General features: G+C 40.1%; 1 protein-coding gene across 1 annotated transcript in view; it reads left to right on the top strand.

Moving 5' to 3' along the window:
* Nucleotides 1–14,242, top strand: part of LOC137422161 (putative E3 ubiquitin-protein ligase HERC1) — a 443,323-nt gene that overhangs the window by 18,926 nt on the left and 410,155 nt on the right. Inside the window, 2 exon segments of the mRNA XM_078772274.1 lie at nucleotides 4,242–4,423; nucleotides 4,604–5,000. Of these exon segments, the coding sequence (XP_078628400.1) occupies nucleotides 4,262–4,423; nucleotides 4,604–5,000 (559 nt within the window). The 5' untranslated portion in view covers nucleotides 4,242–4,261.

Raw genomic sequence — 14,242 nt, 5'->3', positions numbered from 1 at the left:
TCACTGAGAGGAAATGCAACTGCAAAAGATTAGGCTGTCATACTCCTTCTAGTGGGGCGGCTTAGCCCAAATATTCAAAAGAATTGTGCATTTTGTGATACAAGCACCAAATTTGGCACAAATGTACATTAATATGTTGCGAACATTTTCAGATATTGGGCCACTTGAAATTCCGTAATTTTTTTTTTCAAATTTTTTCAAATTTCGTAATTTCAAATTTTTCGGGTGACACCGTCACAATTTCGGTCTTCGAGGCCGGCCGATAGGCAAAGTGTGACCGGAAGGGACGAGGTTCTCCTGACCACGTCGCCCTCGATCTGGGAAGCGAGAGGCGTTCCATTAGTGGACGCGCCCCTCACGCCCGACTTTTGGGCGGCCCCGGCAGGCCGTTTGTTTTGACGTTCCGTGACAGGCCCCGCACCCCCACCTCCGGGCCGACCGGAAGCTTGTGCTGAGTACATCATACCTGAACAACTCAGTGAGGCAGAACACAGCAGTGCACACCAGGGTGACCCCTTCAGTGCATAAACCAATTAACCTGTCCACTGCAGGGCATATAGAAATGAAGTTATTTTCTGCATATAATAATAATATAAGTTCAGTTCTATATAACAATTTCTGTTATCACCACTACCACTACAACTACCACTACTACAAGCTTTGTCTGGAATTTTGTGGACTAACAGACAAACAGACATACAGACAAGCTGGGATCAAAACATTACCTCCTTCCACCATTGAGTGTAGAGGTAAACATCATGGAAATTATATCATGCCCTAGATTTAATTCATGCTTACCCGTGTATTTGCTTCACTGGTTCACAAGGTCTTTTGCATACATGTAATTCAGACTCTCGTCTTCATTGCTGACCACACAATGTTCGCAACATATTAATGTACATTTGTGCCAAATTTGGTGCTTGTATCACAAAATGCACAATTCTTTTGAATATTTGGGCTAAGCCGCCCCACTATATCGGCCGGCCTCGAAGACCGAAATTGTGACGGTGTCACCCGAAAAATTTGAAATTACGAAATTTGAAAAAATTTGAAAAAAAAAATTACGGAATTTCAAGTGGCCCAATATCTGAAAATGTTCGCAACATATTAATGTACATTTGTGCCAAATTTGGTGCTTGTATCACAAAATGCACAACAGATTTGCTATGCTGCTACACTATCATGTCTTGTGCAGTCTGTGGATTTTTGGAATACACAAAATGTTTCACCACTCTCCATAAGAAGAATCCCATGGGATTTAAGTTAGGGTATCAAGGCAGCCATTCCACGCTTTCCCTACGACCTATCCAATGATTTAGAAAAGTCTCATGAAGAAAATTGCAAACCACAAGAGCAAAATGAGGTGGTGTTCCATCATATTGTATGTGCAGTTCATCAAAGTCACCACAGTGTGTTTCAGATAGGGCAGGGTAGGTCTTCCAAGGTAGCACTGCCCTATTACAGTTGCATCAAATAAATAAGGACCAATGACACCCCCGGTTGGAAATCCCATTGAAACCAATAGGACAAATTCCATAAAAATCCCATAGGTAATTGGACCAGTCGGATCTACTGGTTTCAATAAGGAAAGTGAAATACTGGACCAGTAGAAAATACCAGTCGGTCAATGGGCGGACCTGTAGGAGACCAATAGAATACCAATATATAAATGAACAGGATTAAAAATAACTAATTGACATATGTGGGCACATTACATGCCCAGACTGGTAATTGAACCCCCATCCTCTGTTGAACTGTACCAGTGCTCTATCATCCAAGCTCGAACTAAATTCTATATGCAACTGTGTGTTTTGCGTTGTTGATCACAAAATATAATTCAAGTATTTTGTTTGGTCTATGGGTTTTCAGACCAGTTAACTCTAATGGTTTCTGCAGGACCAGTTGAACTGAAAGGTTCCTATTGGTTTATATGGGTTTCAGACCAGTTGCAACAAATAGTTTCTATTGGTTTCAACTGAATCTGGTTTGGTTTCTACTGGAAACTCTACTGGTTCATGTATAAACTAATAAAGACTGTGATTTTGAATAGAGACCCATAGAGATGTCCTACTGGTCTTGATTGGTTTCTATGGGATTTTTGACCTGGGACGTATATATATATGTATATCATACTGGGCTGAGCCGGAAGGGCCACTTACAAGTGGTTGACATCACTCCCCGCACTATAATGTCAGGTTGCTTCAGTTGCTGTTCAATAGTTAAATGATGATCAGTGTTGTCCCAGTAGACAGAACTATGCCGATATTTAGTTGTCCAGATTCACTTTGTATAAAAAAATAAAATAAAAATAAAATAAAATAAAGAAATAAATAAATATAAAGTTTCATATTCTAAAATCCAAAAAATTATGTAACGCGAATAATGGTCGGTCGCAAGGAATTCGGATTTGAGAGTTTTCACTACATATACTGTTATGTTTATAGAGGGTAGGCAATGGATTACCTTAGTCCAGGTAGAAGTGTATAGTATAGGGTGCTCCGAATGTCACTATGAAGAAGAAGAAACCCCACATGTACATAAGTTGGGAATCCGTTGGACCTGATGTCGCGTAAGTGTATCTTTGTCCCCATGACGAGGGGTGGGGTTATGCTAATTAGTTAGGGATTGATGGTTAATCCCCGGTGTGTAAATGGCCTCTGTGATTTTGTTTACGAGTCCGTGTGGAAGGTCCCTTGATTAGGAATCGTAGTTTTATTGTGCATTTCTTTGTTTCCTGGCATTATTTTATTAAACTTTTTTGTTACATTTTAATTCCGTGTCGGTTTGATTTATTACTCGGGTCGAAGACATCCAGTGGGTTCCGTACAGGTAAGAGCTTCGCTGCCCTCATCCCCCGCGCGAATTCACACTGCCATTGAATTTAACGCCTCGGAGTTTAAGCTTGATCTGCTATCCGTCCCCAGGGGTGTTAACTCCAGGAACTCGACAATACTGTTGATACCTCCCAGCTTGGTAAAGCACTGAAGTACAGGTCACGTCCCATAACAGTCGAAAATGTGCGACTTGTGAGCAGTAATGTCCGTCTGCCACACGAGAACATTCCCTCTGCTTTGCCACATGAGAACATTGGCTGCGCCTGGATGGGTTTGAGGTTTATGGAGTACCGGCTGAAACCCGAATCCCATCCAGGTTCCTCCCGATTGATGTCTCAATCTTTGTCCTTTGCTTATTTGGGTTCCTCATGATGACTCCAATGCAGTATTTGGTCCTCAATGGGATTACTGCCACACCAACCAGGAGGTGAGTTTGTGGTTGGGTGTAATAATAAACCAAAATATGGGCCTTCTGATGTTTAAATGCCATGATGCATTTATCGGGCCGGAAGGGCCAATTACACTTCAAACAACCTCAAGATGGGTGTTAAACTGTTCAGCGTCAATAAACGCCTCGACGTCTTTGCGACACAAAGTAGTTCAAGTGGTTTGCTGTGGCCTATTGGCAAACGACGTCATGGCGAACGAACATAGTGACGTTAAAAGGATACATGTTCCCTATTGTATCAGCGACGACGTAATGAAACAACATTAACCGAATCAACGCAATTGGTGAATCGAGATTTTTTTTTCTTGTGACTGAAAATTTTGCATTGCGCCTACAAATGTAATTTTGGTTGCGTTGGTGCACCTATCGAAACAATTTAACTTTGAACTGTCCACCAGATCCCCTAAACACATTAATTCACTCTTATTTTTCTGTCTTCCTCTTTCCATCTGTATTAAAGGAACCCATTTTGCAGTGACTGTAGCCTCACGGCCATTCGCCCCTTCATGTTTTCAACCTCCTGATCTTCTCCCCTTTTCCCCTCTAACCCCCCATCCACATTCTGGCACTCCACCCCACAACTCCTATTCCTTCCCCTTCAATAACAGTATGGACCTTCAACAATCGAGGTCAGCATTCCCACATCACAGATGTCGCTTGCGGGTCGTCACTGCTGATTTTGACATTGTGCATTTACCATAATCTTTCCTCTCACAGGAGGTCCATGATGTGATTGTCTCCTTTGACAGGCCTGACCCACAGTGGTGGTGTTACAATTTATCTCAAGAACTCCACCCCCCCCTCCCCCCCCACATGCTGTGTCTGCACTAACCCTTCTTAACCTCTCAAATATTTCTAGTTGTGCAGTCCTCTTGTTTCTTTATTGTTTTCATTTACCCACAAAAAACAATTAATTGGACCACTTTTTGCAAATCTTAAGTATGCTTTTGCTCCATCAGGAGACCTGGACTTTTGAACAATGACGGCCGTAGTCATACCGCCAGTCAAGCTTAAGTGGCTCGAGCACTTGAACAACTCTTGGGTGATGGAAGACAGTGATGCTGTGAGCACACGAGAAGGAGCAGCAGTTCTCTACAACCAGCTCATCTCAAACAAGGAAGTGATTTCACTTCCTCAACAGGTGTTTTTTTTTTTTTTCTCTCTCTCTCCCCCTTTCTTTCTATTATGATACCTTGACATATACTGACCTGTATTAAGCCTAGTTGTAAAGTTATTACCTGTATAAGTTACTGGAATCTGATTTTGGCAACATGCAGATCTCAGGTACTTACAAGTGTTCATTTATTGCTGTCTACTCTAGGTGATGAGGCTCAAGGGACCACAGCTACCAGACTTTGAGCGTGAGCCACTGTCTCTGGAGGAACAGGAGCATTACCTGGGGGCCTTGTTGTCCAGTCAGCTTGCACTAGCGAAGACGGTGTGCTCTGATTCGCCCTTTGCTGCTGCTCTCCGACAACGGCTTCTTATACTGCAACGCATCTTCTATGCCATTGCCATAAAATACCATGATCGTGGACGTGCACGGCAGCAGCAGCAGGTCGCGCCTGATGCTGGAGGAGGACTTGGAGAACCTGGAGAACTAAGTGAACGGCCTCTTTCTGGCACGGATGCTCTCATTGAGATGGGTGTAAAGACTGGGCTGAGCCTGCTCTTTGCCTTGCTGCGTCAAAGCTGGATGATACCAACTTCTATTCCCGGTGAGACATCCCATACCTGTAACTGATCTGAGTGGCAGCTGACATGATAAATGACAATATGCACTCTGCATGTTTTTTTAAACTTTAAATATTATATTCCGAATGGAAGCCCTATTATTGTTCCGATTATTTATTAGTCCTGTACCGGTTTCACCGGAGGGTGACTGTAGGGAGGGCCACATAGGTTTGCTCTCAATCCGTCTGGCCTTCTGTACATTTGTCCTTCTGATCGTCTGTCCGTGCAGCCTGTGGTTTTTCAGGCATTTTTATGGCGTAGCCCATCGAGCAGAGCCATCTAGAACAGTGTTTGTCTGTCCGTATGTATGTATGTATGCATGTATGCATGTCCCCTCAAACGTATACCAATCAGAGCTGAAATCTGGTGACGGTGATGTGATTACGTCTGATGTCATTACGGCGTACGCGGGTGACTCTCCACACTCCACCATTTTGATTTAAATGCCGTTCATGCAGAACATATCGTCAAACCTGTCATATATCATAATCGCCATGCTCTACCTTTACGTTTTTCATTCAGTGTGAAGCACAAACAAACCGATTGTTAAAATGACCATCAAATATCGAAAGCATCGGCGTTACGGGTCTTCCAACAATATGGTACGTATAGGCCTTTGGCGTGATGACTCATCTTCGGACCGCTTAGGACAAATTAAGCCCAGCTTTCTTAATACAGTAGTGTATCGTTTCAGTAGTATCGTTTTTGTAATAATAATGTACTAAATATAACCATAATACTTTAATCCCAATGTCATGAATGGAAGGTTAATGGATTGAAGCGGTGTATGGTTCATGATCAGTGATGAGCGTTGTTCGGCACTAATATTAATAACCGAGGACGTAAGGAATTTGCCTTGGATTTTTGAGAGTAATATCATTTTCGAAACAATGATAACGTAACGTTAATATTATAGTAAATCTAATCATAACACTATTCCCTTTGTAGTGACTGCAAACGTATTGGAAGTTAAAATAGATCATGTTCTACATATTAAAGAAGCGGCAGTTTTGTGTCCGTTACTTCATTACGTCTATGATGTCATTGCGACGGCTGACTGCACTGACCGACATTTGAATTTACAGGTATACCCACTCACTATGGAGCTGCAGAAAGGGCCATTCATCTTTGGGGTATATAGATTACAGTCGATCTATTGTCAGGTCGCAAGAACATTGGATGTGTGTTCATTTACCAAGTTTCTTGTGGAGAGATTGCCAAGTGGTTTAAGCATTCGAGCAAGCACTCCATTCAAAACCATTAAGGAATGCCTGGCTAGCTAGCTAGCTGCTTGCTAAATGAGCATACCTCCAACCCTTGTGGGGTATAATCTAGAATACAGTAGATCTTCGCTCAGTCCTATAAGGAAAACTTACCTCGTGGATGTCGAGATTCCTCCAAATTTCTTTGTTTAATGTTATAAACAGCATTAGTGACGGTTTGAAAAGCTAATAATATGTGTTTGTGGTTTATAATATTTTACAAGTCCGGCTATGCCGCTGTTAGACTTTTGGTTTTGTTTCATATACTTCAACATATTCCACTGAAACTTGGAACATTGCTTTATTATGATAAGTTACATAACAAGTTTGAGTTTTGAGACGTTTTGCTAATTTTTAACGGAGTTATGCCTTTTTGGACTTAGAAAAATATCACATATTATACATGAGCCAGTTTTCCAGACTTTTCCCCCTTATCCTTTAACATATTGAACTGAAACTTGGTACATGGCTTTATGATAAGTGACAGAAACTGCAAGTAGGTTATGTAGCTCATGATAACTTATGCTTATGATGTAGATTTATGATAAGCTCTGTAGCTTTGCATACCTAAAACAATTTGTCCTCCTGTGTATGACTCGCATTTGCTGAGCGCTTGGAACAAGAACATTCATTGGGACCAGTCGGGGACATGTATTGCAAAGCAATTCTCCCTCTTGTTTTTGTTATTAGGGTACTACATGCCTATACAGGCTCTGGTACCCTATTGATTTTGTTTTGTTTTTGTCTATATTTTGATTGTATGTTATTATTATTATTAGGTTTACTCTCCATGAAATGGAGAGGAAACCTATTATTACTGCTAGAGTTTTTCTTATTATTATTATTCTTCCACCCTATTTTGCACCTCTGAAAACTTCATAATTAATGTTCTCAGCAACCCCTGGTCGGATTGACAGGAAATTTTAATCAAATGATCGTCTCGGCTCCTAGAATTTTTAAATGCTAATTAAGACGTCATAGGTCATGTGGTATGGGCGCCATCTTGTAAAACAAATTCAACTTTTCCCCTATGTATCTCCGAAACGGCTCAATGGAAAAATTTGAGGAATAGCTCATTCTAAAGAACTCTTCAATGGGAACAAAAGACATGTGTATCGAGTATATTAAAAATGCTAACGTTAAGAGGTTAGAATTCGTCAAACAAAAAATTTTCTCCCCTGAAAATGGGATTTTTTTCCCAGATGCTTTGTCAAAAAAAACTCAGATTGCAAAAAATTTCGAAGTCATAGGTCACATGGTTCGGCCGCCATCTTGTTTTTCGTGAAAAAACACAACCCCTTTTTCTCCGCAACGGCTGAATGGATCGAGCCCAAACTTGGCATGCGTATTCGCATACCCATGACGAACAAAAAAGTCAATGAGCACGACGTCATCCGACACATGGTTTCAGAGTTATGACGTTTTAAAGCTCAAACTAGAAATGGTATCACCTCCATAATTTGTGGAGATATCGAGTGGAAACTTTACACAAATGTTCCTCATGGGGGGATGTTTCAATGTTACTTGAGACGTTTTGATAAGTCACATGGTTTGGCCGCAATAAATAATGGAAGTTAAATTTTAAAAAGCTTGTAACTCTTGAACCACTGCATGGATCGACTTGAATTTTTAATGCAATGTAGCTCTCATCAAGCGGAACAAGTGTGCAAAATTTCAAGATGATTGGATGTACGGTCTCGAAGCTATACGTCTTTATTGTTGAAAGAAGAAGAAACACACCAATTTGTCCTTCCAGGCCATGTCTCCCAGTGCTATTGCCATTTTAAGTTTTAATTTCCTTTAAAAAACATTTTCTCTGCAATAATATGGCCGATTGAGATCAAATTTTCACCATCGGAGGGACTCGGTCTGTAGAATATTTTAATGGTAATTATGACGTCGCAGATCACGTGGTTCGGCCGCCATATTGTTTTTCGAAAACCCCTTTTTCTCTGCAACGGCTGAACAGATCGAGGCCAAACTTTGCAAGCGGAATCGCATACCCATGACGAACAAAAAAGTCAATGAGCATGACGTCATGCGTCACATGGTTTCAGAGTTATGACGTTTTTAAGCATGAACCTTTAAAACCTAGCTCCTCCCTCATTTTTGATCCAATCGAGGAGAAACTACACAGATCTGTTCAGCGTGTCAGTCTACTAAAACGACATTTTAGAATTTGCGACAGGTCACGTGGTTTGGCAGATATCGTTAATTAAACGGAAAAAAAAGAAAAAAAAAAAGGATATCTCTTGAATCGACGTGAAAGTTTTTGATCGACGTGAAACTTCATACTATAGTAGAAGTCATGAAGAGTAACAAGTGTGCAAAATTTCAAGATGATTGGATGTACGGTCTGGAAACTAGACGTTTTTATTGCCTGAAGAAGAAGAAGAACCACAACACTTTTTTTTGACCAGGCCATACAGTGACATAACCACCTCACGAGCTAAGGGTAGCTCGAAATTAAATTGTCTTCGGATTTGGCAGTCGCTAGAGGGTGTTAACATTCGAATGCAACAAATCTGGGCAAATTGTGATGAATTTTCGTAAAACTACACGATATTGTCATTTACATTGGAAAATAACATTGTAAAACTCTCCACCGCCTCGGCTTATTTCTCGCTCTGAAGTTCATCCTGTCTTCAATTATAAGGAGAAAGAGAGGTATCTGCAAGCAATGGTGACCTTTATTTGGTGGAAATCCGATTAAAAATGACGAAGTTATTCAAAATCTAACATTTTAAATGGATCGCATTTCCAAAGTGAATTCTTCCTCAGGTAAAATATCCATGTGTGCAGGCACACCATACGGCGCCAATTTGGCTCCGATTTCAAATCGGATTTCGATCTCGTATTGCCTCGGATGAGTTAACTAAATACCACAACAAATTTGGTGACAATCATGAAAAATTTGACCAAGTTTGATCGACGGGATACTTCGTTCTTATGCTGACATACGGCACGGGCCACGGATGACGTCATGACGTTCTTCCACGGGTGGCAGATATCGTTAATGAAACGAAAATATTTTTTTAAATGGATGGGGTGGGGGGATGTGTGTGTGTGTTTGTGTGTAGGGGTGTGCGTGTGGGGGGAGGGGTGTGGGGGTGTGGGGGTGTTTGTGTGTGGGTGTGTGTGTGTGTTCTCCCGTGGTATATTCTTGTGTGTGGTATATTCAATTATTGACTAGTTTCCCGACTGCACGGATCATCAGCTGGGCCCCGTTCTTCCTCGAGGTTTCGATCCTTTCAGCCCAGGACCTCCCCAAACGGCGGATCAACAACCTCTATCATGGATCCACAACCTCAGTTGCATCCAGGCAGTCAGTCAACCCATCAATGCAACATCACTTATTCCAACTTTACTCGCTATAGGATTTAATGTATTATCATATATTTATAACTTTGCTTACACACTCCATAATATGATAGTATCATTAAATCATGCACATCTTACCTTAAATAAACCATATCTATCAACCAGCATGACCACACCACCTACCTCTGGATCAAACTGTATTTCAAATGTTCAAACTGTCACCTATAACGGTTTTTATTGTCTGTCTGTTTGTTTGTCCACACAATAAATATGATTTTCTCTGCAACCGTTGGTCTGATTGACAGGAAATTTTCACCACAGGTGCAAGTCCACCTGTATAATTTTTGAATGATAATTATGACGTCATAGGTCACGTGGTTCGGCCGCCATCTTAAAAAAAATCGAAAAACTTTGCACCTCTATATCTCGGAAAGTGCTCAATAGAAAAAATTGAGACATGGCTCATTGTAAAGGACTCTCCATGGGGAATAAAATATGTTAATGAAGATGGCGGCCGATCCATGTGACCTATGACGTCATAGTTATCATTAATAAATTCTACAGGTGGAGTTGCACCTATGGTGAAAATTTCCTGTCAATCGGACCGACGGTTGCAGAGAAAATCATATTTATTCTGTGCGGACAAACTCAAAATAATTATGACGTCATCAGTCACGTGGTACGGCCGCCATATTTGCTTTAACACAAACGCCTTAAAAAAACACTGAAAATACATGCTGGCGAGGGTTTGCAATCCCTGATGGCTCTTTTTCTTGTTATTAATGTTATGGATACTGTCGATTACCGGTTTGGAATTGTCAATGATCCAGAATTTCTTAATACCAGAATAAAACGTCACTTTTTCATGGTAGTTTTTTAAAGCATTTATAGATTAGTTTCATCGCCGCTGCTATACTACCTGACAAAGGTTTCAAACGACATTCTCTGCTTGCGATGATGAACCTCATCTTACAAGGGTGTTTGTGCATTTTTGGGATCCATTAAATGAATGGTCATTTATGGTGTTTATCTGGAACTAACAGTCTTCTCACCTTTATGTGATTTGTATAGTGTTGTATCATGTCTGTTTTGTTATCGTTACTTATTTTGTAGGTCTTTGAAATTCCCGTGTCTAGGCCAAATTCTTCCAAAAGTGTTTGAATGTAGAATGTTTTACATACAAATGCAATACTATTATTTGCTCTGTCAATTGAAACAATAACATATTGTGTTTGAAGCTGCCTGAAGCAATCACGTGTCTCTGGATTGTTTAAAATTGCCTTTGGATTATTGATTCGAACTTTTCTTTTCAAATCAACAACTCTCTTTTTCACATGTTTCTCTACCTCCTCCAACCATAATGCCATTTGTGTGTTTGGTACTTCGTGTTTATCAATTTGTTTTCTCATCCATTCGCCCAGTCCCATCATTGTAAGTTCCATTGCTTTATTCCAGTTTAATCTTTTATTTTCTCTATAATTTGGTCCTTTTGTAAGTAATGCATGTAATCTTTTATCTTTCACTATTCTGAGATCACCTGCGATAATGTGTTTATGATATGTATCTTTGAATACGGAATGTTCACAATTACAATGATGCGTGTGCTATTTAACCATTTAGTCAGGTTCACTATGTCAATAAATTATATTTCGTTCAAAATCATGGTAGATTAGCAAACCTATACATTTTTGGAAAGGTTATAGCATAAGGAAACTAAAAATCAATGTTTACATTTGGAGAGATACCTGTATGGCGGCCATTTTGGATTTTCAAAATGGCCACTGTAAAATACATATTTTGTTCTATTTCTGCCTCTAATTACCATAAAAACTTTAAAAAATATACTAAACCTATATTTTCAGGGACAAGGAATCCAATGAAAGTATCAAATTAGTGCTATGGGGAATGGTAAGACACGAATCAAAGGTTTTGAATTGCAAAATACTGTCTTTATATTCGCGATAAGTTGCATAATCAAATACATGTTATCATTTTGTACAGGCAGTTAATAACATCAAAATGTGTCACAATAATTCATATCACCAAACATACACAGGCAGTCAGCAAAATCATATATACACATGCAGTCAGTATAACTTCACATCTACACAGGCAGTCAATGACAAAATATACACAGGTAGTCAATGGCATCAAACATACACGATTACAGAATATGCCATTTTATTTAGAGTTCGTCATCACTGTCCTGTGTGTCGTATCCGACAATATAGTCCGCATCGTTTTCACAGTCCGTTCCACACAAGCAAAGGTCGGTCAAATTGATTGGCAAATCGAATTGGTCGAATGGTCGATCGAATCGAATTCGATGAATCAAATCGATCGAATTGGTCGAATGGTCGAATGGTCGATCGAAGCGATTGGTCGAATGGTCGAATTGGTCGAATGGAATTGGTCGAATCGAATTGGTCGGAATTGGCAAATGTAAACATTGATTTTCAGATTTTCCATGTAATAACGTTTCCAAAAATGTATAGGTTTGCTAATCTACCATGATTTTGAACGAAAAAACATAGTGAACCTGACTAATTCCTCTATGTCTATAGATTGTACAGTGTCCTTGTAGTTGAAGATCTTTCCCTGAATTGAACTTCCCAAAGTGTACACAACTCTTGGTCGCTCTCTCTGTTGTATTGTTTCTGGAAGTTTACTCCACACTTCCTTCTGTTGAAGTATTTTCTCGATATTGATAATTTCCACCCCTTTGTTATCAAACATAATTTTGATGATATCATTGTCTTTTCCATGATTCACTTTTTTAGGTTTCTCTTTGTACATTTTATGATCAATCATGTCCAGAATTGCTTCCATGTGTTGGATTGGGAGTTCCTCTTGATCGTCCTCTTCCATTAATCTGTTCACGGTTTGCCAAACTTCCTTTATAGTCTAGTAGGAAGACTAGGTCCCCCTGCACCCCCCGGAGATATACTTCTAATCAGTGTTTCTAGATTGGAAAAAATGTGTAGAAAATGACTAGCTATGGCCCCAAGCTGAAAAAATGTCCCACATACCATTTTTATGCAAATTACTGCTGCCATTATCAAAAAAACGATTTTTGACATATCTCAGCCAATATTGCAGATAATTGAAAAATGAAGGTGTCTAGACCCATGTTTTGAAGGGCATAGATCATGATAGAACTATTCATAACATGATTACATGTGTCTATGGTATACTAATATGCATATTAATGCTGTAATTACAAAATAATCAGTTTTACAAATGATAAGGATACGTTAATACTGCAGATAACTTAACATGGTACATAAGGGGTCTAAACCCAGGTATTTTCAAGGTTAAATGTCAACAAGATGCTCCTGAGTCTTGCATAGGGGCGGGACATTGGCAGTAACATTGGTACCACTCAACTTTTCTTCCCACCATTGACTTTGTATTGCGAGAGATTTTCACTTGCTTATTTAAAGGTTTCTCACCCAGCCCACGTAAAATCTACCAACTCCTGCTGTTAACTCCCAAACATATTTTTTTATGTTATCCAATCACAGTGCAGAAATGACAGACTAGAGATCCAAATTAGTGCTGCTATAGCTGCCATTTTACATTTCCATCCATGTAACATGCGCGCTCGCGCGCTCGTATCAATTGGTAATGTCGCGCGCTCGTATCAATTGGTAACGTTGATGTTATTGAATACCTCAGTTGAAAGTTCAGTCTTCCATTCCATCTGTGTGTTGTTCTTGGTATTCATCCTCCAATCTAGCCAGGTAAGATGCTAACTATAATGTTACTCACACTCTTGACTTCAGTTTCTGCATGAAATCATAAACAGGCAGAATAACAGCTGAGCCAGCTAGCACCATGTTAGCTAACGTTAAAGCTAGCCTCATCTATGTACAGTATGTTCCTAATGTCGGTGTAACTTAAACTTTTGTTAATGCCAAACATGAGACATATCTGTTGACTTCTGTATATGAATTGAACCAGAAAGAGGCACGACAGCTGAGCTAGCTACAGTAACTTAGCACAATGTTTCATTGGCCTAGATAGCTAACGTTAGTGTGGAAGAATTTAGATGTTTTAGCTATTAGCACTTTTGATGCCACTAAACATGGTTTAGTCAGCTAAAAAGTACCCTAGTGTAGAACATGACTCAGAACCTCTGTTACCTCACTGAAAACTCAGAGCCTCCTTTCACAGGCACTTTTAACATCATTCGTGATTTCTTATTTGTCATTTAACAGTGATGGTAGACATCGACAGCAAGCATGCCCAAAAGAAAACGGAGTGTAGAACCTGCAGCCCAAAGCTCTCCTCCTACATGCATCCTTCATGTACCATCCATGTCTGATCATGGGGATTTCACGCCCCTCCGTAAAATTAAAGGATCTGCTTCAGAAAAACTGCAACTGCTTCAAAAGATCCGGGATAGACGTCTCAACCAACCGCATGACTCCCCATGTCATATGCAATCAGTATGTGATCAGATCCCGGCAACTCTTCCTGATGACCTAGAAAGAGTAGGATATCACAGCAAGTGTTATAAGCACTTTGTCCGCCACTTTCATCGTCTGGGAGATGATACAGAACCAGGGCCATCAACCTCATCATGGCATCACTCTCCTCGTAAACCAGGAGGTTCTGCTGAACCCATCTTCCCGCCAGAG

Source organism: Myxine glutinosa, chromosome 2 (genome assembly GCF_964187855.1).
Source record: "Myxine glutinosa chromosome 2, kmMyxGlut1.1, whole genome shotgun sequence".
NCBI classification, from domain to species: Eukaryota; Metazoa; Chordata; class Myxini; order Myxiniformes; family Myxinidae; genus Myxine; species Myxine glutinosa.
Note: the sequence above shows the minus strand (reverse complement) of the source record. Positions and strands in the feature narration are given on the sequence as shown.